This window comes from Physeter macrocephalus, chromosome 6, assembly GCF_002837175.3.
Source record: "Physeter macrocephalus isolate SW-GA chromosome 6, ASM283717v5, whole genome shotgun sequence".
Lineage (NCBI taxonomy): Eukaryota > Metazoa > Chordata > Mammalia > Artiodactyla > Physeteridae > Physeter > Physeter macrocephalus.
In genome coordinates this window covers 53,263,885-53,287,875 of record NC_041219.1, presented here as the reverse complement: position 1 = coordinate 53,287,875, position 23,991 = coordinate 53,263,885, and the positions used below count along the sequence as shown (strand labels likewise).

Genomic DNA, 23,991 nt, shown 5'->3' with positions numbered 1-23,991 from the left:
GGGAGCCGGGATCCGACCCCAGCTCAGCACGAACAGGGCACGTCCGTTCTTGCAACACAATGTTTATTGGGGGCTGACTGGGCGCGGGCTGGGCTCCGGGCTCGCGGTGGACGTGAGCCGGTCATTCGTGCCTGTCCACGGGGAGATGACGGCGTCGGGGAGGGCGGCCCCGCAGAACTAAATACATGGTCATTACACATCACGGTGGGGTGGGAGGGGAGAGCAAGGTGCCCCGAGGGAGAAGCCTTTCTGAAGCAATGAAGCCCGAGGGTGACAAGAGTGAGACACAAGCGGGAGAAGGAGTATGTCCGGCAGAGAGATCCAGGGGGGCCCTGGGACGGGCAGAGCTCGGGACACCGAGGCTGGAGTCCCGTGCGGGGCGGGGCGGAGTGGGAGGGACCCCGGGTCACAGGATGCTACGTGCCCGGTGGGGACAGGAGTTTCCTAAGTGCACAGACTTGTCACAGTGGAGGACCCTGGTTTAATTTAACTTGTTTTTTAAAAAATAGATTTGTGGGCTTCCCTGGTGGCGCAGTGGTTGGGAGTCCGCCTGCCGATGCAGGGGACGCGGGTTCGTGCCCCGGTCCGGGAAGATCCCACGTGCCGCGGAGCAGCTGGGCCCGTGAGCCATGGCCGCTGAGCCTGCGCGTCTGGAGCCTGCGCTCCGCAACGGGAGGGGCCACGGCAGTGAGAGGCCCGCGTACTGCAAAAACAAACAAACAAACAAAAAATAAATAAATAAGTAAATAAATTTGTTTATTTATTTATTTATTTTTGGCTGCGTTGGGTCTTCCTTGCTGCACACAGGCTTTCTCTAGTTGCGGCGAGCGGGGGCTACTCTTCGTGGTGGTGCACGGGCTTCTCATTGCGGTGGCTTCTCTTGCTGTGGAGCACGGGCTCTAGGCGCACGGGCTTCAGTAGTTGTGGCTCACGGGCTCTGTAGTTGTGACTCATAGGGCCTAAAGCGCAGGCTCAGTAGTTGTGGCGCACCTGCTTAGTTGCTCCGCGGCATGTGGGATCTCCCCGGACCAGGGCTCGAACCCGTGTCCCCTGCATTGGCAGGCGGATCCTTAACCACTGCGCCACCCGGGAAGCCCCTAATTTAACTTTAAATAGTCATTGCTGCGGGAGAATGAGCTGGAAAGGGCAAAGAGAAGGGAGAGAGCAGCTAGGGACCGTTGTGAGTCGGGCCAGCGCGCGTACAGCAGCCGGAGGTCAGGCCGCAGCGGTGGGGGGGAGACTGGGTGAACAGGAGCATCAAGGACTCCCCTGGTGACCTCTGGTGACCTCTGACGACCTCTGGTGACCTCTGGCGACCTCTGGCGACCTCTGCACCGTGGACGGAGATGCCAGTCACCGAGGCGCCTGGGAGGGACGTGCTGCTCGGCGCCGGTGTCCGCGGCTCCCGTGGGCCATCGAGTGTATCGATTGGGAGCCATCCAGAGGTTTGGGAGTCACCAACAAGCAGGAAGGAGTAGACGAGACCACCCAGGAGAAGAGTGTGGAGGGAAGAGACGAAAGGCGAGGAAAGCAGCCCAGACAAAAGCGCAGGGCTGAGCTGAGGGACGCCCACCCGAGATCAGGCCGAGAGGAGCTCGGGGACGGGGCCCCCCCGGGAGCTGCGGCCGGAGGGAAGCAGGAACCCGGAGGGGCTGTGTCACCGAGGCCGAGGGAGGACCTTCCACGGGGTGCGTGGGGTCCACTGATGAGAGCTCTGAGAGGTTGGGCAAGGTGGAGGCTGAGGGTGGCCTTCGCAGGTCGGTTCTGGTAAAGAGACGGAGGTGACTCCCCTGGGTTCCGGACCGGCTGAGAGAAGGTGAGGCCGGGACGGAGGGAAGCAGAGGCAGCGGTGACCGACGGCCGTCTCCTCACTTGGGGCCCCTTGCCAGCTGGGCCACAAACTTCTGCCACCTCTCCGCCCAGGTTGCCATGGCAAACTGCTTCTCGGGCTCCGACAGGGCGCTGTACCTGCGGGGGAGGGGCGCCCGGGTCAGCCTGGGGAGGGGCGGGAGGGGACCTCGGATGCTGGCAGGGCACCGCGTCCCCAGCCCGAGAGCAGTCACAGGGTAAGAGACGAGGCAGAGAAGCGCACGGAAACCTTCGGGCCTCCGCCCACGCCTCGGAGCGGTCAACACGGGCGGAGAGCGGAGGGGAGGGCACGTACACGCACCTGATGGAGTTCATGGCCAGCTGTTTGAGTGTTCTCAGGTCAGCCGTCATCCCCCCGATGCCCATGAAGGCCTCGTAGAAGTCATAGGACAAGCCTTTGGCTCCAAAAGTAGCGGGGTCATCAGAGCTGATGACCATGGGGTAGCCGGCGGCCATCAGCACCGCTGCGGGGTGGTTTCTTAGGTCAGACACCAGCTTCAGCACCTGCCCAGACACAGACAACCGTGCGCCCATGAAGAGGCGTCACGAGGAAGGTGAGGACGTGAGTATCATCGCGCCTTGCCCTCCCGCCCCTGTCCGAGCGTCGGGGCTCTGGGCGGTCCCGACGCAGGAAGAGCCGGGCCTCCCGCGATTCCTCGTTTTCTCCACAAACATCTGGTCTTTCTTGGTCCTGCTCGCAGCAGCTGTCCTAAGCACAAGGGCCCAAGCAGCTGCGCGGCAGTAGGACCCCACGGTACCCCCTGCGTGGCCGTCCCGGGCCCCTTTAGCTTTGTCCACAGCTTCACCCACAGTCCCGCCCCACTGGGGGCCCTCACTACTATGCATGGCTTAGGCAAAGTCCATTCCTACGTAACTTAACGAACGGAGTGAGAGAGCGGAGGGACGGAGAAACCAAGGGAGTTAACGGAGAGATTACGCAGGAGAAAGGTTGGTCGTGGCCGGGGGAGGAGGGCGCCCTCCACTGGCCCCAGGGAGCCTGCGTACCTGGTTGGAGATGGGACAGACTTCGATGGGGATGTCCTTCTTCCGAGCCTCAGCCCAGACGGCCGGGTGTTTGCTCAAAGCAAACCCATGGCCAATCCTGGTCGAGTTCAGTATCAGGGCATCCAGAACGTTTCTGTCTGCGGAAGTACCCTGCCAGTCTAGAAATAAAGGGGGTGGGTCTTCAGTAGGATGGATGGGACCCACAGACCATCTGCAGGTGAAGGGCCCAGACTCCCCAAGCAGGAAAAGGAAGAGAAATGAACATTAACACAAAAGCGCACACGAGCACACATTTTCCTTGTGACAACGCTGAAGAGAGGTACGGCCTGCCTATAGGTACATACGTATGTATGCATGTATGTAACAGCTGAGGAAGTTGAAACCCACACAGGTTTTATAAACTCAAGGAAGGTCCTCAGGTAGGAAGCAGGAAAACTGGGTTTCAAGCCTCGGTCTACCTGACCCACCGTCCATATTCTTTCTTTCCATTTTATGTTTGTTTCCAGAGCCGTTTTCTGGGAATTTTACGTGTAGGATCTCTACAACAATGTGCTGCAGACTCGGTCACTATAATGATTTGTACGTCCTTTAATTTCTATCTTTAACAGAACTCTTGGGACAACCCGCGGCAGGATGGCAACAGCCAGCAGGAACCAGCCACCCCGAGGCAACTTCCCGCTGGCAGGGCCTCGCCGGAGGTGAGAAGGGCAGTTCTGACTCTGCCAGCCTGGGGAGGGAGGGTGTGGGTGAGGACTCCTGCAGCTTCCCCCCCGCCACCCCCGGTACAAGGAGGTGCCCTGGAGGAAACAGTTCCTCTTTGGTCGCGCCTGGATGTGACTTCACTATCTGTGACCAAGCGGGGTGAAATCCCGGACCCAGAAAGAAAGCAGAGGTTGCTTATTGCGGGAGATCACAGAAGACCTAATTGTGAGACCCAGGTGTGAGGGCCCCATGCCTGGATGCCAAAAGCGCCCTGACTGATTCACATGTGAAATGTGAAAACTCCACTTTTCTCTTGGGAATGAAACCCAAGTATTCCCATTGCTGGTGAGGGCATGGGCTTCAGGTGGATTTTCACTAGTTTCCTAACTAATACTTCTTTTCAAAGATTTTCTTCTTTTTAAATAAAGGTATTAAATACCCAAGTCCTGGCAAAATCCTCTCCTAGGACCATGCGTCTTGGAATTGAGATGATCTCACAGAGGTGAGTATGATTTTCCCAACCAAACCACGCGGTCTTCAAGGCTAATGCCCCCCCTACACACACCCCCGACCCATCTCCACTTCCCCATCCCCACAAACAGTTCTTTCAATCTCCTAGAACAGCTTGGATCTAAATGGACTTGAAAATAATGTCAGGAAAAAGAGATTAATGTGGGGCTTCCCTGGCAGGACTTCCCTAGTGGTCCAGTGGTTAAGACTCCACGATCCCTGGTCAGGGAGCTAGATCCCGCATGCCGCATGGCAAGACTAAGAGTCCGCATGCCGCAACTAAGAGTCCGCATGCCGCAACTAAGAGCTCGCATGCCGCAACTAAGACCCGGAGCAGCCTAAACAAACAAATAAATAAGAGATTAGTGCACAGGAGGCTTCCTCTGAGACATGATGTGAGACACCAAGGTTTAAGCCTGGCTATGAAACCCCAGCTCCCACGGCTCTGCCCTTGTCCCCTAGGTCTTCTCGGGCAGCAGGAGCCTAAGGTGTTCTGAGGGGTGCCAGTCGGGATGCAGCAGGTCTAAGCCCCCCAGATCTTCCCTGGGATGTGATGTCGCAGCTGTGACCTGGTGCTGCTTCCGCTGAGGGTTGACACATTTTCTTTAAGGTCTGGAATGGCTGGAGGCTGAGCGATGACCAGTGAGCCCGTGGCCTGAGCTTCGAGGAGCAAAGCCATGGCTGCGCAGGTGGCATTTCAGAAACAAGGGCAGCCGGGCTGCCTGAGTGGGGTGGGGTCCCCCCTTCAGCCTCGTGGCTGTGGACAGTGCCTCCCACATGTGGACCCGGTCTGGTGGTCTCTCTCCCGCCACCTCCCGGTGTGCCACTCTGCGGGTGAGACGCCCTCGAAAGCACAGTTCAGGCCTCATGCAAAGGAGATCGTCAGAAAGGTTCCCCGCTCCTTCCTGTGGACCAGTTACCGTGTTTGGCTGGAGCCTTGGGCTCCTCACCTGTAAATGGGGGCAAAGCGCCCTCCTGGCAGGACGGGGTGAGAGCTATGAATAATGTATGCGAAGGGCAGCTGCCCCAGCATCACTGGCCCTCCTTCTCCGGGTTGCTGTCAGGACAGATGTGAGAGTGTACGTGAAAGGGACAGGTGCCGCGAGCTGCCTGGGGGCTGTCAGTCCACTTCCCGGTGTCCCGTCCACGCCCTCGGCGATGGCCAGGAGCCCTGCCCGTCAGCGCCTCTGTCCCCGACGGGGTCGTAGGCTCACCTGTCTCTCCGGCGTGGAAGAAGTAAGGCAGCTCAAAGCCCCGCGAGGCTGGTATCATCAACACCTCCTTGTACTCATACAGGGAGTGGCCCGTGTCCTCTCGCCCCACCTGCGGGACAGAGCGCGGGACCTCGCTGGTGTGCCCTGCAGCCCCGTACCTGCCAGCGCTGCTGAGGCCTCAGGCACACAGCCTTTTGAGATGGACCGGTAGCAGGACTGGGAAAGAAAAGGAGAGCGCCATTGCCCCGAGACAACTCCCCCCTTATTCAGAGCCTGTACCTCAACCCGCCCAGCCTTTGCGTGGTGTCCTGCACGCGGCCTTCCCAGCCCTGCGCTCCAGCCCGAGCTCCTTGTTGGGGGAGAGAGAGACTCAGAGAGACGCAGAGACAGAGACAGAGAGGGCGGGAGAGCAGGAGCCCTAGTCCAGGGTCGGGAGGACTCTGGCCTTTGCCCCCTGGGGTCCCCGGGCCCGGCAGCTCCCAGCAGGGTCCCTCAGCTGTAATTAACCCGACAGCAATTGCACCAAAGTCCAGCTCTTCAAAGGAAGCCCCCGGCGGGAGTGAGAAAGCCTTGGGAGAGAAAGCGGGCAGGGGCGCCGACACTCTCGTGATAACACAAGCTGGGTGTTCAGCGCAGCAGGACGGAGCGCAGACCCCAGGAAACGTGGGGCTCGGGAGCCGACCCTTTGAACGACACCGGCCCGACTTCCCTCGAGGACTGGTGCACCTGAGTCCTGTAGGGACCTGTCGGGAGGCGCCGCGCACAGAGGGAAAAAGGAGATGGGGAGGCCGGATCCCTTGAGCAGCCCCCAAGGACCCCAGGAGGACACCCTGGTGCAAAGAAAACAATTCCTTGAGATCCGCTCCCGGGGCCCTGGTGGGTCTGAAAGTAAGGGCTTTAGCACAGTCTCGAGTAAAACGTGCGCATTCTGGAAGAGGGGGTCAGGGGTGCATTTAGCCAGTTAGATTAATTTAGCTTCTTATTGAGATTACGGAGTGGTCACCTGGAAGTGTGGCCTGGCTGTTGTTTGGGGCAGGGGGGTGAGGGGGCTTTGGAAACAGCTGGGGTGAAGGGGGCGGGGCCGCTTTTGGATCCTGGACGGTGCGCTCAGGCCCAGCCCCACGTCTCCTTCCAGACACCCCAGCCCTGGGCTGCAGCTTGAAGAGCGATGTGTCATGGGCATTGAGGCCAGAGCAGGGCAGAGGCCGGGGAGTGGGGGGGCAGCCCCTCATCCTGGCCCTTCCTTGTTCTGGAGCTTCCCTTTCTAGCCTTTTTCTGAACTTTTCTGCTCTCCCTTCCCGCCACCCCAGGCCCCGAGGGAGGGTCTCCGTGGTGCCAGCCGCCCAGCTCTTCCCGGAGGGCTTTGGGCTGGGCCCATTACCAGGTCAAACCCCGCCACCATCCCGGGGAACTTGGCTCGAAGTTCCATGGCTGTCTGGATGGATTTCGTGACGGCGGACGCATCTTTGGACCTGTGGGAGAGATGGAGAGAAGCAAGGGCGCGGGCTCCTCGAGGCCAGTGGGTGTAGTGAGCGCCCCTCATGGCCAGTCTGGCCTCAGCCAGGGCACCCAGCCGCCCTTCCCACACGACCCCGCCCCATCCAGGCTGTTGTGCCCCCCAAGTGCCACATCACGGAGAAATTCTGCCCAAATCCATCCTTTCAAGGACTCCGGCGGGGTCCGCAGAGAGCGTAGGCTCTGGAAAGCCAGTGGGGACGGGGACCCACAGGGTCAAAACAAATAACGCAGTTTTATTTGTCTGCATTTGGCTGAAGCAAAGCGGCCATGCCCCAAACTTGCCCCGCATCCCGGAGAGCACGGCCCTGGGTGTGCCAGCCCACTGCTCCCTGGGCACCTGCGAACACCACAGGCCACCCAGTCCCTGCCAGGGCAGCTGGGCCTGGGCCCTGCAGAAACCACACGACCAAAGTGCCTCTTCTCCCCCGCGTGTCTCTCCCTTCCAGCCCAGGGCAGGGAAAAGGCGGGAGTGTCACCACGGAAGCACAAAGAGAAAAGGCGCAAGTCCGTGATGGGGCCGAGGCATCGGCGCACCTGTTCCATCCCTGGCTCTGTGAGCCCCACACCTGCCCGTCCCTCCTCTGCACCAGGAGCAGCTGCCTCCGTCCCAAGCGCCCAGGGGACGCCGTGCAGACGCGCTCCTGCCACCGGCCCCCGGGAGCCTCCACCGTCCACCACTGCCAGCTCCACCCTGGCCCACCAGCTCCGGCGGCCCCAAGTCTCACCAGGAGGGGAGGGGGCTTCAGGGAGGTCTGACTGCCCTTCCACCTCCCCTGGCGGGGGGCTGAGCAGGCAGGGTCTGCCCTCCCCAAACCCTCCAGCTGGACACGGCACCGACTGTCCAGACTGGCTGCTTTTTGACAAAAGGGAGACCCTTGGTAAAAGCCGGAGAATTCCGCTGTAGGCTTCCTTCTCTTGCTTGGGGCAAGGGTGAGTCTTTCTTTGCAGCTCCCAGAGGTCTCCACACAGACGTGGCTGCCGTGAGGCAGAGAACCCGGCCGCAGATTGAAGCAAAAAACATTCCGACAAAAACACTAAACCCGTAACTGATGACTCAGGCCAGTGTGGGTCACAGCCTGGAATGATCTGGAAAGTTGCCACGGCTCTTCATTCCAGCCTGGTCGTGATTTCAGAGTGGATTCTGCACTCCCGCTACGGCACGTGGAGTCCCCCGGGGTCTCTGGCCCCAGCCTCCCAGGCCCCTCCCCACCCCTTTCTCCTCCCCCCTCCCCACCCCATCTCCTCCTAGCTCCTTCAGCCTCAGCCATGCTCGCTCTCACCTGTGATCCGAATAAATGAGTTTGATTCCAAGAAACCCAGGATGCTCTTTTGCAAAATTACGAGCCACTTCTTCGTACAACCTCACCGACCACTCTGGGCTGTAGACCGACCCGTTCAGTTCATACACCTGCGAGAGAAGCATGGTCCCGACCAGATGTCAGAGGTGAGGAGAGCAGATCTCCAGTCCCAACTGCCAACAATCTCCAAAACCAGGTTGGACTCTGTGATTTCCCTGTTCAGTGCCTTTGACGGCCTCTGAGGCCGATCAGAGGTCCCAGCCCCGAAGGGGATCATGCTCTTTGGTGCCACGAGGCTGGGATGTCTGCCTCTTGCTCAGGGCTGGGTCCTGGCACCTGGAACAGTGCGTGGCACGTGGTCGGTGCTCAGTAAGCGTTTGTACAGCGAATGAGGAACAGGCCAGCTGAGGACAGGACACAAGCCAGAAAGGGTGTTCCAAGGACCCACTTCATCTCCCCACTCTCCCACCCCGAGGCGGGGGACCCCTGAGGTGGCCAAGCCACTAGGGACACCAAGAGTGAAGTGGTCAGGGGCAGAGTGGAAGAGGCAGGGGCACACAGTAGGTGAGACACAAGGAAAAACACAGTGGGGAAGAGCAGGCTTTTTGCTTGTCCATCTCTGGGGGCCCTGAAGGGTATCAGAGTGTGCTGCCCCCAGTATCCCACTTTTACATAAGGATTATTTTGAGCTGAAGGCAATTAAGAAGCACAGAAGCAGACAGAGCTCTGTGCCCTCCTTTCTGCCTCAGAGCAGGACATCTGTTTCTGTCTGTGAAGGCGCCCCCTTCCAGCTCCCATTCCAGAACAACAGCCCTTATCACTGGAGACAGAAACTGGGCTCCAAGCTGGATCAGAACAGACAAACCTGACTAAAATAACCCCTGTCTTCTATTAGTTCCCCCATACACTTACCTCCCCACAATTTACTGCACCTGGAAGCCCAAACCTCTTTTCCTTTGTCTTGTTACTTTTCCACAGTTTCTCACCATTTGTTAAAACACTGTAGTATATAAGAACCTGGTCTATCCACTTCTTTGGGTCTTCACTTCTGTTCTATGAAGGTCTACATGCACGTAAAAATTAAACGTTAACATCAAATAAAATTTCTATGCCTTTTGTCCTGTTAATGTGGCTTTTGTCACTTTATTTTTTATTTTTAAAATAAATTTATTTGTTTATTTTCGGCTGTGTTGGGTCTTCGTTGCGCGTGCCGGCTTTCTTTAGTTGCAGCGAGCAGGGGCTACTCTTCGTTGTGGTGCGCAGGCTTCTGCCTGTGGTGGCTTCTCTTGTTGCGGAGCACGGGCTCTAGGCACGCGGGCTTCAGTAGCTGTGGCACACGGGCCCAGTAGTTGTGGCTCGCGGGCTCTAGAGCGCAGGCTCAGTAGTTGTGGTGCACGGGCTTAGTTGCTCTGTGGTATGTGTGATCTTCCCGGACCAGGGCTCGAACCCGTGTCCCCTGCATTGGCAGGCGGATTCTTAACTACTGTGCCACTAGGGAAGCCCTGCTTTTGTCAGTTTAATTTGCACATCCCAAGAACAGATCGTAAGAAGGTAAAGGAAACTTACTTTCTTCCTTTCCTACTTACAAAGGACTTTTTTTGGCTGCGCTGGGTCTTCATTGCTGTGCACGAGCTTTCTCTAGTCGTGGTGAGCGGGGGCTACTCTTCGTTGCGGTGTGCGGGCTTCTCATTGCGGTGGCTTCTCTTGTTGCGGAGCACGGTCTCTAGGTGCATGGGCTTCAGTAGTTGTGGCATGCAGGCTCGGTAGCTGTGGTTCGCGAGCTCTGGAGGGCAGGCTCAGTAGTTGTGGTGCAGGGGCTTAGTGAGGGTCCGGACGCGCAGGCTCAGCGGCCATGGCTCACGGGCCCAGCCGCTCCACGGCATGCGGGATCTTCCCAGACCGGGGCACGAACCCGTGTCCTCTGCATCGGCAGGCGGACGCTCAACCACTGCGCCACCAGGGAAGTCCCCAAAGGATTTTTTAAAAGAATGCTTTTCCTGTTACTGATCAAGGCATTCTGTTAGAATCTTCAAACCTTTGATGCTGTACTTCAGCAGTTCTCAAAGGATAGTCAGGGAGCTGCTGAGGGTCCCCTAGACTTTTGCAAAGTCTACAAATTCAAAACTGTCTTCATAAAAATGTTGAGATGTTTTCTTTTTCACTCTAATCCTCTCAGAGTGTACAGAATTTTCCAGAAGCTGCATCATATATGGCACTATTGCTCTGACACAAAATAGATGGTGTAATTGTGTAGGCTTGTGCTTTGAAAATTTCTCAGTTTTAGTTTCTAATACTGGTTATATCATACAGGATATAGGAGATATAATCCACATAAACAAAAGCCCTTTAGGATCCTCAAAGATTTTGTGAGTAAAAGTTTGAGAACCATTGTTATTAACTCAACCCAAAATTAGTAGCGGACGTCACCTTGGCATGACCCACCCGACTTGCAGGAGGGAAGGACAGAATTCTGCCCCGTGCCTTGACTGCTCTGTCATTACAAGTCACCTGTCCAGACACCCCGACTGGGTCAGAGATCCCTGAGAGCGGGCTCCATGTCGCTTGACCTTCCCACCTCCTCTCCTAGGACCAGAGGAGGAGCTCCAGAAACAAGCTTTAACCTAAGAAGAGTGCTGTCTACTTGCACCTTTTTCTTTTCTTTTCTTTTCTTTTTTTTTAGTTCCCCGACCCAGGATCGAAAATGCACCCCCTGTAGTGGAAGCGCGACCGGACCACCAGGGAAATCCCTACTTGCAGCTTTAAAAATACTAAGACGAGGCTTACTGTACAGCACAGGGAACTATACTCAATACCTGGTAATAGGGCTTCCCTGGTGGCGCAGTGGTTGAGGGTCCGCCTGCCGATGCAGGGGACGCGGGTTCGTGCCCCGGTCCGGGAGGATCCCACGTGCCGCGGAGCGGCTGGGCCCGTGAGCCACGGCCGCTGCGCCTGCGCGTCCGGAGCCTGCGCTCCGCGACAGGAGGGGCCACAGCAGTGAGAGGCCCGCAAGGCGGCTGGGCCCGTGAGCCATGGCCGCTGCGCCTGCGCGTCCGGAAGTGAGAGGCCCTCGTACCGCAAAAAAAAAAAAAAGAAATGATAACTAGTAATACAGTGTTGTTATTAGCAACCTATCACCAGATGCAGAAAAACAACTCAAATCTGCAGTTGTCCTAGGAAGATGAGTTACCATCTAAGAATGTAACAACCTGTAAGTACGAGAAGGGGTCTGTCATTCATCTAAGGCTCAGTGGTACAAAAGCAGCTATGTCCCTATAATAAGCCCCCTTGGATTAAAAACACATTGGACTCAATTTAGATTATCTCAAATCTTACAGTTTACTTGAGGCAGTGTAAATTTGTGGGGAAGTTATTCAAACTACATACTACTTTCATAAACTAGTATAAGATTACAAATTGCCGTTGTCTATGATATTATGGAATTAAAGAATTTGAAGCTGAAGGCACAGAAAGGAAATTTGGGGGCAGTGTTGCTTAAGGTCACACAATTAGTTTGTGTCAGACCAGAAACGAGGACTCAGAAGCTCTAGTTCCGAATGCAACCAGCTTTCACTTCTAGAGCCTGATTCACTTAAAAAGCATTAACTGAGCTTCTACTACGTGCCAGGCATATGCCAAGAGCTTTCCATCAGTCTCACTTAATCCTCAAAACTGCACTGTTAGGTAGGTCTTATTTTACAGATGAGGATTTTGAGGCTCCCTGGCTGGAGTGGGGGGCTGGGGGTCGGCGGCATCGCGGTGGAGGGGCGCTGTCTCAAAGTCTCCAACCACCCAGTGAGGAGAAAATGCCTGGATCCCACCCCGGATTAATTCAGTCAGATTCTCCGGGGGTTGGACCTGGTTTCTTAAACTCGCCCAGGTGATTCTCATGTAATAATGTACCTCTAGGCTGAAGATCTACCGTTTTTGTCGATTTCACAGCCTTGTTAAGAGCACAATCACAGCGGAACGCAGCAGGAAAGCGCGGCCATCAGGATTCTGCAGAGCAACACCAGTGACGTGAAACACGGGTCACCAGAGCAAAAAGCCAGGTGGAGTTTCTAATGAAGGATTCTGCTGAGAATCCAGGACAAAACCCTGGGAGTGGGTATAGGGGGAGCGCTAGGACCGCTGGTTAGACAAGTGACAGCCTCCAAGAAGCCGTCCGCGGACGACCATCCTGAGCTCCCTCGGCCCCCGACGTGTCCCCCCCCAGACCGCCCGCGGGTAGATGCCAGCTGGGCTAGCGCCTGTGCATAATCCCCCGGGAGCTCCTCTCGGAAGGCTGGCCCGACCCAGTCGGAGTCTCCGATTCCGGCGAGGGGGCGGGGATGGGGCCCAGGAGATCAGACCCGCCTAGCAACTGTTGCTACGGGTGAGTGGCCTTTGTGATGGAGCATTAAGTGACACAGTAGGAGGCTGGACAGTAGCATAGTCCATCAACATCATCCCAGGCCCTGAATTAGCCCCACAGGCGAGGAGGGGGAGGCAGGGGGCTCCGAAAAGAATTCCGGGGCAGACGTTTTTAGTTGTTAATGTGTTGATGGCTCCCCTACTCTGGCTAAGGGGGCGTTAGGCAAAGACTCTGGACTGCAAGGGCCCTTTGTTCCAGGGTCAGACCAGAGCAAACAGCAAATCCCATCCCCCTCAGCCTCCACCCCAGCCCGAACCCCAGCCGCCCCCCACCTTCAAGGAATCCTGGCTGGGTGCCGGAGGAGGCGGGGAGAGAGGCTAGCTGGGCAGGTCCCCAGGGCAGACCCCAGAGCCCAGTGTCCCCAAGGGGCGCGGGGGGAGGGGGGAGGGGAGGGAGGAAGCAAGGTCCAATTCCCTGCAGCTTCCCCAAATACCTCCCCGGGGGCTCAGACCCTCTCCCCTTCCCCCTAAGGAGCCCAAGGCCCCTCCCCAAGGCGAGGCCTCCCTCCCACTCCCCACCCTGCGAGAGCTGCCAGGATGTGCCCACAGGAAGCGGCACCCCCAGGCCGGAAGCCCATCGGGGAGCTCCTTTTGAGATGCGTGTGGCCCCACAGGGTTTCTCCAAGCCCAGCACCCCGGCCCCTGTCCCGTCCCTGCTTACTGCCCACATGGCCTGGGTCAGGCTCTTTGACCCTTCCGAGCCTCAGTTTCCACATCTGCAAAGTGCAGGCTGTGAGGCTCAAAGGAGACGATGCCGATAAAGTGCTTTGAAAAGGTCTTGACGTGTGGCCTGGGTCAGATCATCTGCATAGGAGCCACGGGGCGCGGGGGACAGGGGTGTTTGGCTAGTTAACTCGGAAGCTTCCTAGCCCAACCCAAGACCCAAGATTTGGGACCCTGGGAGGTCAGGGTCCAAAGAGCACCTCCAAATTAGTCCCATGTGCACCTACCACCCCTAAGCGTGATTATCACCCCTGGAGCCTCTGGAGGACTCTGCCGGGTCTGAAATGACTCACAGTCATTTCCCTAGCTGGGAAACCAGGGCTGACATACACCCGGGTGCTGGGAATAAACAGGGATTCAGCGAGAGGAAGCCAGTCCCCAGAAGCGGGGGGTGGGGTGGAGGCAGGGCTTAACCCAGACTCCAGAGGAGGATGGGCTTGGGGGGCGGGGCCCCAGCTGGGCAAAGGAAGAGATTTCAGGCCAAACAGGGGACTGACTAATGGCTCTGGGAGATGCACTGTCCTCCACCCTACACGGGCTAGTCCAGGGCCAGCTCATCTCTTTCCGAAATTCTTCTCTTAGTAAAAGGGGGACTGGACCCTCTCTTTTCTTTTGAAAGGATCGTTTGTAGCCAGGACTTACTGACTCTGCTCACAAGGCTGACAAAGAAGTCTCTCCTGGGGGCCAAGGTCAGGCCCACGGCCACTTCCCAAGAATCAGAAATAGGTATGCAGGTCTGTGCTCAGCGTTAAACCGGCCAAACAATCACCAGATCCTGGTGGAGGTGCACACCCTCACCTGGGCCGACCTCAAGGACGTGTGGACATATCCCAGGAAAAGGGGGTCATCCAGGATACCCAGGAGAGTAGAGACCTGGAAGTGAGGGAAAGGGGGCCCTGACTCAGGATGGGAAGGACAGGTTCTCAGGGCTGGAGCAGCCTCCACGACAGGGTCCCTCGACCCTTCAAGTCAAACTAGGGCGATAGAGTCAGTCTAGGGATCCCACCCAGGATTTAAAACTTAGACTCCGAATGCAAACATATCAGAGAGTTTGGCTTCAGGAGAAGTTAAGATTTGCCTTCAACCCAAGGCAATAGAAATAAAAACAGGGGCTTCCCTGGTGGAGCGGTGGTTGCGCGTCCGCCTGCCGATGCAGGGGAACCGGGTTCGCGCCCCGGTCCGGGAGGATCCCACGTGCCGCGGAGCGGCTGGGCCCGTGGGCCATGGCCTCTGGGCCTGCGCGTCCGGAGCCTGTGCTCCGCAACGGGAGAGGCCACGGCAGAGGGAGGCCCGCATACCACAAAAAAAAAAAAAGAAAAAAAAAGTCTACAAATAACAAATGCTGGAGAGGGCGTGGAGAAAAGGGGACCCTCCTCCACTGTTGGTGGGAATGTATGTTGGTGCAGCCACTATGGAGAACAGTATGGAGGTTCCTCAGAAAACTAAAAATAGAGCTACCATATGATCCAGCAATCCCACTCCTGGGCATATACACGGACAAAACTATAATTCAAAAACATACATGCACCCCTATGGTCATAGCAGCACTATTCACAATAGCCAAAACATGGAGATAACCTAAATGTCCATCAACAGATGAATGGATAAAGATGTGGTACATATATACAGTGGAATATGAGTCATAAGAAGAATGAAATCATGCCATTTGCAGCAACATGGATGCAACTCGAGATGATCATACTAAGTGAAGTAAGTCAGAAAGAGAAAGACAAATACCATATGATATCACTTATACGTGGAATCTAAAATATGGTACAAATGAACCTACCTACAAAACAGAAACAGACTCACAGACGTAGAGAGCAAACCTGTGGTTGCCATGGTGGGGTGGGGGAGGGATGGACGGGGAGTTTGGTGTTGGGCTGGGAGATGCAAACTATTACATTTAGAATGGATAGACAACAAGGTCCTACTGTATAGCACAGGGAACTAGATCCAGTCTCCTGGGATAAACCATAATGGAAAAGAATATTAAAAAAAGAGGGGCTTCCCTGGTGGCGCAGTGGTTGCGCGTCCGCCTGCCGATGCAGGGGACACGGGTTCGCGCCCCGGTCTGGGAGGATCCCACGTGCCGCGGAGCGGCTGGGCCCGTGAGCTGTGGCCGCTGAGCCTGCGCGTCCGGAGCCTGTGCTCCGCAACGGGAGAGGCCACGACAGAGGGAGGCCCGCATACCACTAAAAAAAGAAAAAAAGAATGTACATAAATACACTACCATGTGTAAAATAGATAGCTAAAGGGAACTTGCTTAGCACAGGGAGCTCAGCTTGGTGCTCTGTGATGGCCTAGTTGGGTGGGATGTGGGGGCGGTCCAAGAGGGAGGGGATGCGTGTATGTGTATGGCTGGTGCACTTCACTCTGTGGCAGAAACTAACACAACATTGCAAAGCAGTTATACTCAAAAAAAATAAAATAAAGGAATGTGTGTAAAACAGAGTCACTTTGCTGTACAGCAGAGACTGGCACAGCATTGTAAATCAATTATATTTCAATTTAAAAAAAATTTGTCTTCAAGAGAGAATTTACCGATGGGGAAGCATACGTGACTGGTCTGATTGATCATTTTCTCTGAAAACTGCATTCTGACTTTCTTGTGTATACATCTGTCTCTTATGACTTTGGTCAATGTGTGTCAGTCCTCTGGAGCCCTTTTACTTCTGGGTGTACAAACAGTAAAATTTCTGAGCCAGTAAAGACCATGGAATATGGTAACAAAACCAAAATAGTGCCACCCTTGAAGTCAGTCCAAATTATTGAGCGTGGCAAGGCCTTGGCACGCTCAATAATTTGGATGAATGGACAGACCAGTTTGGATACCGTCGGGGAAGCGCTCTCAGCTGGACATCACATCCGTTCCCATCAAACACTCCTCAAACATTCCAAGCTTTATAAACCTTGTCTACCCTCACACCCCAACTCAGCTCCACGAGCGGTTTTGGTGCCACAGCTCCTGGGGCTCCCGCATCGAGGGGTCAGGGGACGTTCCCTCCACCCTCCTTTGTCAGAGGCCTTGGGCCCCCAGTGGGGAGTCCGGCCCAGGGACCCAGGCCCTCCTGTCAATCTTTAACTTGGTTAATCAGCCTGACTGTTGCCCTTGGGATTGGCGGTCAGCTTATTAGGTGTCACCTTTGCGTCCTGGCCTTTAAATTTCTCCAAACTGGGGGAAAGAGAGAGGACTTGTTTGGGGCCTTTTCATGTTGGGGTGGGGGCTGGCGGGGGTCCCTTTGGCCCACCCAGCCTTGGGTAGTGCTGTTATCAAAATCTTTGTTTTAATCCTATCAGAGTCCACTGTATTCATCCAATTTCTTAATAACCATCTATAGATTCCCACACTGCTGGGACCAGTCCTGTGACTCTCCCCTTAATAACCCTTTACAGATGTCTACCTTGTTGGAAAGAGCCCCCACTTCACCCTTCTTCTCACTCCCTTGTTAATTAATGGACCGTTTTTATTAGCATCTGTAAGACCCATGAGGCGAAGCTAGGATACTGAATTCCATACAGCTTCCCAAACCATTTTGTTCGTTTGAGTTAAGGTAACCTTTTGGTCTTAACATTGGTACCAATAAAACAGGTGTTTACAAGGAGAGGTCTCTAAAAAATTTACCAATTTAGAAGTTTTTCCAGTTCAAAGTATCCATCCTCTGGCCATCGACAGTAGGAGCGTAATACCAACTCACACCATAAGGCTTTCCGTGGCTTAACCATGAACAAAAGAGGTGTCGCAGGAGAGGGCAAAGGACACAGCCTCACAAGCTCCAGAAAGTTCGCTCCCAAGGATGGTCGAAGGAAGCAAAGGAGGCCGTGAAGGTTGAGATGACAGAGGCCCCTTGTGGGCGGAGACCCCTTCTGACAAACCCCCCGGCAGCCGGCACAGCCGGACAAGGACGCTGGCTGCAAGCCCAGGTGTGTGGCCTGTGCTTCCGACCAGAGGTGACAGCTAGGAATCCCAGTCTATCCGACTGGCCACCAAATGCCCTGGTGCCTGCGCCTTCCAGACGGCAGGACCAGCGCAAGTTTTCTCACTGGTGCTGAGGCCAAACTCTCAAGACGTAGAACAAGAAAAAGGTAAAACCAATCAGACCAATGGTTTTCCTCCTTATGACACAAAAGACAGAAACGCAGAAAAACAGCAACCATCTCTGGGAGGAAAAGGATTCACAAGCCCAGAGCTCTCTTCCAGATTCACTGACCCAGAGCCCCTAAGGCCTAAGAACTAGCTCCACAAATATTTTCTCCTGCTAATCTGATTTTAGAAAAGAGAAAAAGGACGCTTACCACTCCTGTTTCCAAAAGCCCCTGCAGGCAGAGATCCAGGAGACTGACAGGATAAGGATTCTCACCTTCTGCCAGGATCTCTGAGATGCAGGGGCCTGGGGCCAGGGGTGTCCAGCCAGTAAAGCTGAATCCAGCTGCCTAGGCCAACTGGCCAACGGTCGGGGTGTAGGGGGAGATATTTCCATCTACCCTTCGAGGTTCTGGCTGGTCTGAGAATTAAACTGACATGAGACAGATTAACGGGAGAAAATCCAGCAGACGTTTAATCACAGCTCTACGTGGGAGAGACCCAGGAAGACTGAGCCACTCACCCAAATGGCTGAAGCCCTCACCTTAAATACCATCTTCAGCTCAAGACAAAAGAGGATGTTGGGGGTAGGGGTTTGGGACTTCAAAGGGGAGGAAAGGCAATTCACAGGGTGATAAAGAGCAAGTGTTTGGTAAACACACGTTTGCTGGGCCAGCAGGGACAACGGGGCAGGGTGGACTCTGGTGTCCAGGCCCTGAGGAGTCCCCCGACCGCACCCGGCCCTATTCTCTGCAGAGCCTCTGGTGTGGCTCTCTGCCGAGAACAGGCCTTTAGGTGCTTTTATGCACTTAGGGGGAAGGTCAAAGGCTCTTCCTGTGTCTCTGGGGCCTTGGCTGTTGCAGCTCGGAATAACCCACATGCCAGAGTGACACTTTCGGGGGCGAGCGTGCTCCCCTACAGCGCAACGCACGCGCTCTGGTGAGCCCCCTAAAGGCACTGGGAGAGGCTCCACCGCCCCCCAAAAGTCCTCAGCCAAGTCCTCCTCCATACCTACCCGAAGGGTCCTCTCTCGGCAGCACTCGACCCGCCCCGGCTCCTTGTGGGACGCCTCCCCAGCTGGGAGCCCCAGCCACCCCGCCGCCTCCCCCAGCTCAGGGCTGCAAAGCTGAGGTCGGCCCATCTCAGGTACCTGAGACCCCATCACCCTTTGCTTCTGGCCAACAGGCAAAGGTCCTAGTGAGCGATCTGTTAATATTTTGACACTTTGGGATACTTTTGGACTCTTCTCAATCTTTTCCTTTTCTTTCTCTTTGACCTTTCTTCCTCAAAGTCAAACCAAATGCCTGTGTTGCCCATAGAAGGCCCCGTGCTCCACAGAGAGGGCCCCCAGGAACTCACCAGACCCCGCTCTACCTGCAACTAGACCCATTTACCGGATGAAAGGCTCAGCGGGCCTTGCACCAGGGGCATCGTCTTGTGGGACTCACTGTAGCGCCTTTGGATGGGAAAGGCGACGGTCAAGGACGGTCTGAGCCAGAGGCACTGCCCAGAGTCCAGGGCAGACGCCATGCATCAGCAGGCCCCGTGCGTCGGGGCGAGCCGGGCCGCGGGGGTCACGAGGGAAGGGAGGTGACGGGCAGTGAGGCGCACGTGTCCCGTTTTGCAGGGCCGGCCCAGGGCTTCTTGCTCACATGGCCCCCGGAAAGGCACCAGGCCCCTCGGGGGTGAAGCCGGCCCTCGGTCCTGTGCAGCCCTAGGGTGGGAGCCCGGGAAGCCCCACAGGGTAAGAGCAGAGAGTCCAGCCTGAGCAGAGGAGAGCAGAGACGGACTCACCGGGTACAGCATGGTTCTGAGCTCCAGGTAGAGCACGTTGTCCTGGTAGAACTCCTCCAGGCCCTGGGAGATGTAGTCTCGGAATACCGGGGCGTAGCTCACGAGGCCCCCGATCGCCACGAAGATGGTCTCGAACTTGGCCCAGACCACGTCCTGGTTTGCATAAGTCGCCTGGGGGTTCTCGGTCATCAGAGTGAAATTCCTCAGCAGGCTGTCAGGATACAAAGGGTGCGCAGAGGCTTGCTGCAGGCTGTCGCCTCCCGCCTGTAGGACTCCCGCCCGTAGGACTCCTGCCCAGGCTCCCGGACGGAGGCCCCCCCCCCCCCCCCCCCCCCCCCGGGACCTCCACGTGCTCCCCGGGAGACACCTGGCAGGATGCTCCCACCAGCCAGGCTCTGCTGTCCCCCTTGGCCTCTTAGCCAGGCTGACCCCACTGAACGGACATCTCAGACCAAGCTCTCCTTGGAGGGTGCTATGCACTGAATTGTGTCCCCCAAATTCATATGCTGAAACCCTAATTCCCTATGTGACCGTGTTTGGAGATGAGGACTTTCGGGAGGTAGTTAAGGTTAAATGAGGTCGTAAGGGTGGAGCCCTGACCCGGCAGGGCTGGTGTCCGAGACCCCAGGGGTCCATGCACAGTGAGAAGGCGGCCGTCTGGCAGCCCAGGAGAGAGGCCTTGGAGAAACCCGCCCACACCTTGATCTTGGACTTCCAGCTTCCAGAACTGTGAGAAAATACATTTGTATTCTTTAAGCCCCCCCACCCCCGGTCTGTGGTACTCCGTCGTGGCAGCCCCAGCAAACTCAAGCCCGGGGTCCGATGGAAATAATTGTGAACTTGGCAGTACAGGACGCAGGTTACTTCCCCGATTAGCCGTTTACCAGCTGTGTGGCCTTGGGCAACCTCCTTAAAATGCACACTGAACTGCATTTTCTTTCCTTTTTTTTTTTTCTTCCCCCCCCCCTGTGTAGATGGTGCTATGATTAGAATAGTTATGATAATATTGTATACAAGTCTGTTAGGAAGCTGGCCATCACGTTCTCAGGCTGTTTCATCCCTCCGGCGCCCTCTCGGCTCCGGCCTTACTGAGGGTCCGGACAAATCCCGTTCGGGCAGCAGCAGTGTCGCTGGTCAAATCGGGTTTTTTTTTTTTTTGCGGTATGCGGGCCTCCCTCCGCTGCGGCCTCTCCCGTTGCGGAGCACAGGCTCCGGACGCGCAGGCCCAGCGGCCACGGCTCACGGGCCCAGCCGCTCCGCGACACGTGGGATCCTCCCGGACCGGGGCGCGAACCCGCGTCCCCCGCATCGGCAGGCGGACGCGCAACCACTGCGCCACCAGGGAAGCCCCTCAAATCGGGTTTTAAACGTACCGGGAACTTGCTGCGGACGGCAAAGGTGTTGAATGCCTTGGTGAAGCAAAGGATCCCATAAAGTTAAGAGAAAAAGCCTCCTGAACTTTTTAACGCCAGGTGTTTCTAGGAGGGTCTGTCCTACGGGGACACCGCACACGCCAACCCCACCTGCGCAGGTGCGAGACGGGTTCTTCCCGATCCACCACCCACCTGTGGTCAAACTCGGTGATATTCGGCAGCCCCTTTCGAAACTTCTCCAGCAAAACCCACTCGGGACATTCTGTTGTGTTCAGGGTGGGGGGCGTCGAGCGAGCAAATCTGAACTGCGGGGTCCCCCTCGGGGTGAGGCAGAAATAGCAGTGGGGCCTGTAGGTGGCGTTTCTCACCAGCCAGTCCACGCTGACGATGCTGAAGTCGTGGACGTGTAAGGCAGCCCCTGCAGGGAGAGGGGCGGCTGGGGCGAGGCGAGGGCAGCGGGGGCCGGACCCCGGGGCTCGAGGCCGAGAGCCCAGCCCAGGCGGACGAGAGGGCCGCGGCTTTCGGTGGGGCCACGTTCCTGGGACACGGGGCCCTTTCCCTCTGCGGCGGCCTCGTCCTGGGGCGGCCCGGCCTCCTGGCTCCCTGACCCCGTCCCTCACCGGCAGGAGCCCTGCGTGGTCTCATCCGAGAGGCCGCAGGTGGGTTTGCAATCAGAAGGCTGGGCTGCGTCTCTTGGCTTCCAGCTCCCACGGGGAGCCCGACCTCCAGGTGAGTCCTCCGGGCCCAGCGCGGCGCGAGGGGCGTGAGAAGGCCGCCCCGCCCGCCCCCGCCAGCCCGCTCGCCCAGGGTCCCCGAGTCCCCCGTCCTGTTCCGCGCCACCCCACCCGCGGCCTGCCCGCCTCCTGCTTCCCGCGAGCCCCGCAGCTTCTGGCCTCCTTCAGACCTCACGCCGACTCGAGGCTCGGGGTTCACCCCCCCTGCCCTCCTGCTGCGTCTGGGCGCCTGGCCCGGACACCGGCCCCTCGGCAGGTGTCCCGCCGTGCGGGCTCTGGAGCGTCCCCTCTCTAAGCAGGGAGGCTGCTTTCCCAACCTCACAGGTTTTACATTCTTTAATCTCAATAATACCCCAAAAAAAGTATAGAAAGTTATGTGTTCAGGACCATGACTGTTCTACTGTCCACAGCGATGCGTTTATACAGCAGCGTCCCCTGCGAAGTGGCACTCGCCACCTACCTCTACAAGGATTGAGTCATGAGCCGCTGCAGCTGCTGAACTTCAAGGCGCCCTGAAAGGAGCTCAGGGCGGAGAGCAGGAAGGAGGCCCTCTGCGCTCCGGGAAAAACTGGCAGAGCAGGCCTTCAGGTAGATATTTTCAGGAGCTGATTTTATGAGCCCTATTCTTGCATCTCCTCGTGTCTAGAAAAGCACTAAACTCCTTCATGGTGACGTCTGCTCCTCGTGATGAGCTGTAACCTTCACGAGACTAGCAGAACCTTCTGCAAAAGATATGTGCTTCATTACATGTACTCCCCCTTCACCAAAATCACATCTATACTGACCTTCCTCCCACCTCTCTGGAGCAGTTTCTCAGAGCTCTCTGAAATGCTGCCTCCCGGGCTCTAGTCTTCATTTGGCCCCAGATAAAACTGAACTCCCAGCTCTCATGTTGTGCATTTGTTTTCCAGTGGACAGTAGCAATGAAGTACTAGAAATGTGTTTATCCAGGACGCATCCTCTTCGGTAACTTAGCCCCTGGAAAGGCTAGAAGGACGGATGCAGGGAGGCATAGGGTTCTTACAGGGGACGACTTCCAGCCCCGCCAGGGATGCCCGGTGACGTCCAAGCCCCCTCCCTGCCGTCTGTCTCAGGCCGAGGCCCCTCGGAGCCAGGGTTTTGGTTTCAGGGTGGACGGCAGCCACGTGGAGCCCCCGCCCCCAGTCCACCAGCAAGGACTAGGGCTCAGGGTCCCAGTGGAGTCTGGGCTCCACTCAGAACAAGAACCGCCGGCTCCAATTTAGTACCTCCTATGTCCCCAGGACCCCAGAACCATCCCCTCTAGACCCCTACCTTTTGGCATCTTCTTCAGGATGTTGAACACCGCACTTTTCTCAATGAGGCTCTTGGCTTGGAAGAAGTGCATGCTGGGTGGGATGCTCCCCGTCCTCAGGGCCTCCTGCATCTCAGCCTCCTTGAGGGCCCCGAGCCTCTGGTTGGCCAGCTCCTCCTCCGGCTTCAGCACCAGCTGCCCCCCGAGCCGCATCATCTTCTCTCTCATCAACAGCCGGTTTCGTGCTTCATCTCCAGATGTGGCGGAGCAGAAAGAAGACAGGGCCACAGCCAGCAGCAGGGCGGGCAGGGCTGGCCGCCCTGACACGGACATCGGGATGCCTGGAAGAGGAAATCGCTCTGCTGGAGACTTGGGAAGGGGGGAAGCTGAAGATTTTAGTGTTGAACCTGGACAGCCCTCCTCCCATCCTATACTCAGATGACCAGGAGGCGGCACGTACACGACGCTTCTCCTCCTCTGAGATCCCAGAGAAGAGACCTCTGGGTACAGACAAGGGGGGTCTCCCCACAGAAAAGTTCACCACGAGGCCTCCCAGACCAGGGCTTGTCCTCCGCGAGCCCTGCTCACATGCACAGGAAGACACTGAGATCGGATTTTTAGTGTTTCACTTTCAAATACAACCGGAGAGCAGAGGATCACGAGGCTTAGGAAGAAAGCCTCCAACATAACCACGGAACTTAAAAAATAACACAGAGAAGGAACTAGCACAGGAAACGAAAGAAAGTCCAGAGGAACCATAGTTAATATCTTTACAGAGATGAGGAAAGATATGTGTCCCTAAAACAGGAACAGGGCGGTATGAAAAATAAACAAAACGAGCTTTCAGAAATTAAAAACATGAATGCTGAAATTTAAAACATTGACTAGCAACATTAAAAGATGGAACTGAAGAGAAGCTTTTAGAAAGTAGGACAAAAATAGGAGAGAAGAATATTGGTTCAGGAAATCCAACACCCAAATAACAGACATTTCAGGAGGAAAAAGAAAAAATAGATGGGAGAAAAAAAGGAAATACATACTCTAAGAAATTGTCCCAGAACTGAAGACCTGCCCCTCCCCCCGGGCATTGGCAAGACGTGCCAAGCACCCAGCAGTCACTCAGCAGCCATGTGTTCCAGACATTCCAGAATATTAGCATCAAAGATTCCAGGAGCTTCCAGAGAGCAGCTGAGCCAGGTCTCCAGCAAGCAGGGATTCCTTCCAGAAGGAAGGAGCTGCCCCGGTTGGGTCTGCGGGCGGACCCTGACCCGGGCTGACTGATAGAACCACGTTTAGGAATCGTTTCCGCACACAGGAGAGTATGATACTTTCTACCAGAAAGAATCAAAACTGTAAAGGGGGAGACCCCAGGCCCAGCCCCAAATTGGCACGTCTTGGTGAGACTTTGGGCAAATCACTTCATGACTGTGGGTCTGTTTCCTCACCTGCAAAAAAGGGTGAATTGGATGACATCAGTGGTTCTC

At 56.3% G+C, this 23,991-nt stretch overlaps 1 protein-coding gene across 1 annotated transcript; it reads right to left on the bottom strand.

Moving 5' to 3' along the window:
• Window positions 1–784: 784 nt before the first annotated feature.
• Window positions 785–22,848, bottom strand: ADA2 (adenosine deaminase 2). Its single transcript, XM_024129300.3, has 10 exons — window positions 22,528–22,848; window positions 20,693–20,918; window positions 19,128–19,338; window positions 14,048–14,122; window positions 8,099–8,226; window positions 6,682–6,772; window positions 5,301–5,409; window positions 2,875–3,032; window positions 2,171–2,373; window positions 785–1,968 (listed from the first exon to the last, which is right to left on the bottom strand). Exons 1-10 carry the CDS (start codon window positions 22,838–22,840, stop codon window positions 1,869–1,871), a joined length of 1,614 nt encoding a protein of 537 aa, XP_023985068.2. The 5' UTR covers window positions 22,841–22,848; the 3' UTR covers window positions 785–1,868.
• Window positions 22,849–23,991: the final 1,143 nt, after the last annotated feature.